The sequence below is a fragment of the Abrus precatorius genome, unplaced genomic scaffold, assembly GCF_003935025.1.
Source record: "Abrus precatorius isolate BTA unplaced genomic scaffold, Abrus_2018 Scaffold9, whole genome shotgun sequence".
Lineage (NCBI taxonomy): Eukaryota > Viridiplantae > Streptophyta > Magnoliopsida > Fabales > Fabaceae > Abrus > Abrus precatorius.
Window position 1 is genome coordinate 14,800,601 of NW_020874439.1, and position 7,000 is coordinate 14,807,600.

At 32.1% G+C, this 7,000-nt stretch overlaps 1 protein-coding gene across 1 annotated transcript; it reads right to left on the reverse strand.

Moving 5' to 3' along the window:
• Positions 1–646: 646 nt before the first annotated feature.
• On the reverse strand, positions 647–2,473 carry LOC113851613. Its single transcript, XM_027482141.1, has one exon. It carries the CDS (start codon positions 2,151–2,153, stop codon positions 729–731), a length of 1,425 nt encoding a protein of 474 aa, XP_027337942.1. The 5' UTR covers positions 2,154–2,473; the 3' UTR covers positions 647–728.
• Positions 2,474–7,000: the final 4,527 nt, after the last annotated feature.

A 7,000-nucleotide genomic window follows, 5' to 3' on the forward strand; every position in this document is an offset into this window, starting at 1 on the left:
GCAATTTTTGGTAAAACTGTCACTGGTAATTTTTGGTTTAGAGTATTGCCGGCGGTCATTTTTGAAAAAACTATATATTTTGTAACTTTTTCTCAGAGCACCCTATTTTATTAATTTTGCTTTATTTTTCAAATAAAAAGAAGCCTTCAAAATATATAATAAAAATAAGTTTTTTGGGTAAAAAATTATAATATTTTAAATATCCGTAATTATTAATTCTGGTCCGTTGGAATAATTTGTTATCGTCTTCGATTCTTTATGACTTTTTTGTATTAATTTTATTCTTTTGGATAATACACTAAGTAAAGATAAATAAATAAATTAAATAAAAAGAGAATCAAATAATAAATTCAAGAATTTTAATTAAAGATAATTTTTTAAAATTATTCAAATTGTCGATAAAATTATATTAATTACATTTTTTAATTCTTAAAAAATAATTAAAATGATATTATATTTAACGTTAGAACCAGTACATCACAATTATAACATTTTTTTATAACATATATTAATAATGTATAATAAAAAATGAAAATATCTTTTATTAAAAATTATCATATTTAATATCATTAATATATTAAATTTTAAAATTTCGTCCCACGGCAATGCTTTTAAAAAAAATCAGAATTATAATTATTACTTCTACATCAATCTTATTTGTTTGCAATTTTAATACCCCCTACAATACAAAATCTTGCTCTTTTCAGCTGATTTAACACACTAAATTTTCACCTTCTCTCACACCGATATACACAACTCAATCCTACCAAAACCTCCACAATGGCCGTCTCCGCCTTCTCCAAGTCGGAATAATGCAGCGTCTGCAGCAGCAGCGCCGTTGGCTTCGTCTCGAACCTGGCCTTCTCCATATGCCGCTCCGCCTGCCACCGCGCCGTGTCGTGCGCCACCGGCGATAGCCACTCCATCAGGTCCTCCACCGCCTGCCGCCACCCCTCCGCCAGCGCCTCTCCCTCTTCCTCCCCTCGCCACCGCCCCCTCAACTTCGCCCTCACCTTCCCCCTAAGCCTCGCCGGCAACATCTCATACAAAGCCTCACGCGCGTCCTCCCCTACCGTCGCCGGCGCGTGCAGACAACGCTCCGCAAACAAAATCACTTCTGCATAACGCGCCGCAAGCCCCGCCCCTCCCACCGTCCACGCTGGCGCCAACCTCAAGACCTTATTGTTATTGTTATTCACAATCTTGTTATTATCTATTTCCCCGTTGAAATCAAGCGGCAAGTGATTGTTCAAGAATCGGATCACACCGGTTTTGTTATTGGTTTTCGGAATAGGACCTGATTTTGTGACACGTCTTTGAAGCGATTCCTCGTAAAGGCAGCAGTTTTTTCGGTACAACTCGCGGTGTTCCAAAAGGCAACAACAGTAGTCAAAGCCCAAAAGAACGTTGTTGTTGTCGTCGTCGGAAACGCTGTTATAGCAGTTGCAGTTAGTAATGTAGGCTCCGAAAGCGGAACATATTCTAGCGTAGATAATGCAAACAGCCTTAGCCATGATCCCAATGGTTTTGTCGAATGTTTGGTTCCATAATGAAACTTCCTTGTAATGCTGTACTTGCTTTCTCTTAAAAGCCATCTTCTCGTTGAAGTATTCTAAGTTTGGAGTTGAGTAATTACTACTCTTGGTAGTTACCAATATTTTCGAGTGTTGTCTTTTTTTATTTGAAGCCTCTAATTCCCCCATGGACTCCATGGCGGAACGAAGGCTCTCGGTAGAAGAGACAAGCTTTTCCATTTTGGTAATTATCTTGTCGGAGTTACGAGAGCCGTAACTCAACGTCCCGAGGTCGATGAGGCCGAGCTTGAGGTCTGCATAGACGAGGTCGAAGCGGGCAAGGCCAAAGTCGGAGCATTTCCGGCCGAGTCGCGAGACCGTGTCGGCGGCAGCGTCGACTTCCTCAAGGCGCTCTGCGGCGGCGAGATTGAGGAGGAAGCATTCGTGTTGGGAATTCAAGTATGCCACTCCTTTGGATTTGATCACTTCGTTGCGTAGCTTTGTGAATTCTTGGTCGGAGAGGGATTTGTAGAGTGAAATAAGGCTACACATGGTCTTGCTGGCGTCAAAGGAAAGGATGCCCAAAGTTTCTTCTCTCGGCATGGCCTTGTGACGCCGATACATGGTGGCAACGACCATGAGTATGAGTTCTTTTATGAGTACGTTGGCGTTTACCTCTCTCTCTCTCTCTCTCTCTCTCTCTCACTCGATTTTACTATTTTTAATTGATTATTTTGGGGTGGTGTGTCATGTGTATGACTGTTGACTGATGCGAAATTGGGTACGGACGTCTGAGTTTTGAAGGTTGAGAACTTTGGAAGATAAGGTTTGTGTTGGTTCATTTATAGGGTGGTGGAAGTACGTTGCCAAAGATAGATAGAATGTTTTGAATATTCCATAGGAGGACGCGTTTGGACAGTGAGGATTCATATGGATAATTAATTGTTTTATTATTATTAATTAACAAAGTTAAGAAGATACTGTTGATTGTTTCATCGTGCATACTACCGCCAAATGCGAGGACATTATATTACAGGTGTTACTTGTACCCAAGTTTCCGTCACAGATATTATTCTGCTTGTGTGTTTTTTTCTCTATTTTCTTATTGAATGGGGTAGGGAGGTGGATATTGAAAAACATTATTTTTAAAAATTATTTGTTAGTGTTGTTGAATGATATTATTGTGTGTACACATTACAGATAGTGAAGGGTGTACGCGTCAAATGATTTATGTATATACTAATGTTATAGTCACGTAAGATAAGAGAAAACAAGACGGTCATACATATAATTGAACTGAAAGTTGAATATGGAATTGTTTTTTTCAGGAAAAACAAATTGTAACAAAGAAAAATACATTTTTCAACATTTTTAATGATTGATATTTTTAGAAAAATTAAAATATCTATTTTACAAATTAATCATTTTTAAATATTTTAATTTTTTAGAAAAATCAATCATGTAATAATGGATATGAATGTTTTTAAAATTGTGCGTTGCTTTAATTCTTTTTGAGAGATATTCTAACTTTATCATATTAATTAATTTTTAAATGATATTTTCTCGGCTACCTTTGTAAGTATAAAGGTTTCATTATACTAGAAAGGTAGAAAAGAGATTTAAGAGTGGTTTGGTTTTATTTTGCAAAGCATGAGCTACTATTATGGAAGATACAGTATAGATGCGTTAAATTTTGAATGTTACACGTACCAATTACTCTCAAAAATATATTTTAGAGAGTATAAAGGTTTTATTTTTTAAAGCATACTTGTAAGAGTAATTGTCACACAAATTTTCTTTAATAGAATGGAACATATAACTATTAGAATCAAATTTTCTATTGAGACATGATAATCATTAGACTTTGAACCTTTTAATTTTAGGTCTTTTAATGATACAAGACTTTTTTTTTTTTTTTGAGTACTCATCTTGAACTTTAATTGAATAAAGAGTCTAAAAAAACTTACTTCTCTTTCCTTAAAAAGTGCATGTTGCAAGAGATAAAAATGTGTGTTTTTCATTCTTCATTAGTGTCAAATTAGTTTGTCCTCTCATTTCTATTAAGTTTAGTTTTGCATTGATGTCATTTTTTTTTTCTCATCATGTTCAATAATCTATCAAGTCCACACTCTGGCATGCCATGTCAAATGTTTTGCATTTTCTACATTACACTACAAAACATACGCCTTAATCTCGATATTACTAGAAAAAGTCATACCACCTTGGTTGGTGTAAATTCTTTCTTTTAAGTAGCCTGAGATATTACACTTTGGTTATTCCCTTATTGATATATACTCATATTGAAATAAAATGTAATCGTTAGAACAAACATGTATATTCTCATAGGTCAACCAAATGGAAGAAAATATTTGTTTAATATTATATGTTCTTCTTATAAACACATTATCCTCTAATAGCATGTCATTCAATAAACTAATTAAGTTTGTGAAACTCTTATCACTCCATCCATCATAGGTTTTTAAGTTATAAAGTTTTAACATTGCATTCAATCATGCAAACTGTGTGCATCTAATATACAATGGTTCTTTCATATTAATTTTTAACCTCTAGTTAAAACATCTTTGAATAATTTCTAAGATCTTCTTCAACAACATTTAGAACATCTTCAATATGATTGGTCTTATATATAGTTAATGTGTCTGAGTATCTAAAACTACACTCAAAATTATCAAATATATGTTGACTACCTTGTATCTCACCATGCTTTGGCCAACAAGTATACCTTTGATCAATCTGATACATATTAGATGTTCTTCCAATTCTTTTAGAATCACTTGCATCATATTTAGACATTACTAACAAAGGCATGGAATAAGATTTGTATCGTTACCATGCTCATCTATAAACCTAATAAAATCTTTCCCTCCATCTTTATTTGGTCAAATGATTAACAAACATCCAACTATAATCCATATTTATTCAAACTACTCAAACAATAATTACATTATATGATATAATCAATGTCTTGTTTTGTCTTACATGGTAGGATCATATCCATTTAAGAAGAAAGTTTTCATGCATTAATTAACATTTGCTACTTAAACTTAATATTTTTTACTTGGTAAAATTTTTACAGTATTTCGCATTAGTCTCTTAAGTACACAACTTGAATGTGAAAACATTTACCACAATCAAACATGCACATAAACATAATGAAAAATGTACTAAACTAAAATTTTATCAAGTATAGCTTACAAGATTTCAAGAAGTATTTGCTAAGCAACCAATGAAAAATTGTCTCACTTAGACAATTTAAGATTCAACACAATGACTTTTTCAATCATTGTTTTGAATTTCATGAGAAACTAAGATTTTACTCAAATTTTGAATTCAAATCATAAATTGAAACTTAAATTAGAGAATAATTTACATGCATTCACAACATTTCATAAAGCATATGTATTTGTATTCATAATTTACACCAAACAACAACATAAAGCAAACTTAGGAAACATATAGCCATTTGCCTAAGAAATACCATGCTAAGGATACTATCATAAGTGTTTAATTAATAATGTTCATGCAATTTTATTAACAAGGGGTAGTCTTAAACTAAACACAAATCACTTAAACAACGAGCACTCCTAAGCAAAAGGTAGTCATACTTATTTTTATTATTGTACATATTGATTTAATTACTTGATTCTTTCAAGATTGATTGTTAACTACTCAAGTTCCTAAATATATATTTAACACATTTAAGCATTTTAAGTTTAGGTACATTTAAGCATTTTAAGTTTAGGTTTCTATTCTCTTAATCAAACTATATGTTTGGCTAAATAGAGAAAAATTGGAACCTTTGTTTCTAAATACTTAACAAAATGAAGTAAATATATTTAGGGTTCAAAACTTATTGTGAAATCACTGTATTAGTTACTATTGAAATCATTTAGTTTTTAAGGCAAATGTTAATACAAACCTTAGTATACAATGGGAGATATAATTTATTCTAATATTAGATTTTATTCTAATCTTATATTCATTAAATAAATTATGCAAAGGATATATAAATAAATCAAAGTTCAAAACTGCTAACATTATGTCTACATTGCTAAGTCCACTGAATCAAAGTTGAAAATTGCTAATACTATGGTCTTTAGTATGGACAAACTTTTCATAAATACTTATAAGAGTAAAAAATTAAGTACAAATCAAACTCATATGTTAAAATCAACTTATATTTCTCTCTTTTTAAGTTATTCTCATTTAATTTCTCTAAAACTTAAAAAGATAAGTTATTCTTAATTTATGAAAGAATTTTTATTTATTTTTAGTTTATTTTTCTTTTCTTATAATAAATTTTCTACAAGCTCACTCAAATTGGACCTATATCTATATAGCTAAGTCATGGTAAGTGCTTAGGTAATTTATATGACTCATTGCTTTGTGACATTATGATAAATTCAAAGTATGAAACCTGAATCAATAGGGGATGGTTTTATTTATTTTAGTATAACATATTCAACTTAATAATTGAAGTATAAAGCCTAAAAATCCCATCATAACTCTATTTCTATTAGACACTGCTCTATAAGTTATGCTTTTAATATCAATGTATAAGTTACATGGTTTGTGTCATATAATTGCTAATTGTCTATGTTAATGCTAAGTCAATTGACCTAAAGTTTGAAATTTGACAAAATAGCCAAAACCCATGTGTATAACTATCACAAAAACAATGCAAAAAATAATGTCATTAACCTGAATCAATGTTCATGTCAATGGCAAGGATAACAATGCTTAAGACAGATGAACGAGAAAGATAAAGTATTCCTAGACAGTGTAAACAATTGCGACAATGATGATGCATACAGAGAAAAATGAGGGTGTAACACCCTCATTTTGTAATTTATTATTATTGCAATTAATGTTAGTTGTTTGTACATGTTATTTGAAATTAGAAGTGTTTAATTGATGTGAACTGTAAGATATCTCACTGCAACGAGACAAATCTCGCTGTAGCGAGAATAAAGTGATGAAAATGGAACCTTCTGGAACCCTATAGCTAGAATTTCTCGCTATAGCGAGGAGCTCTCGCTATTGCTAGAATGACAGATAGCAAAGGAAGAAAACTTCTGATTTTTTCGCTGTAACGAGAAAATTGCAAGTTTGAGAGATATTTAAAAAACCCTCGCCCTAAAATCTTCATTTTTAACCAAATCACATATCTCTCTCCATCCTCTTCATTCTCTCCCTGTCCCTTCTCAGAGAAAACCTCTAATAACTCTGGATCTCCTTCAGATTTGAGCTAAAATATTCGTTCTTCTCGGATCTAAGTAAGTTTCTAGTGCTCATCCCTTGAATCTTGATCCTATTTCTCTTTTTCATAATAGAAATATACCTTGTGATGTTAGGGATAACTCTAGTCCTTAGGTAGTGTTTTAGATCGAGACATGAAGTTTCTCTTTAGAGCACACGAAGAACATAGTTTTTTGATATCCATTTCCAGGTAAGGGGAGTATTTC

Bases quoted from the DNA above. Each gene is read 5' to 3' on its own strand.
- LOC113851613 (XM_027482141.1), bottom strand. From the start codon at position 2,153: ATGGTCGTTGCCACCATGTATCGGCGTCACAAGGCCATGCCGAGAGAA.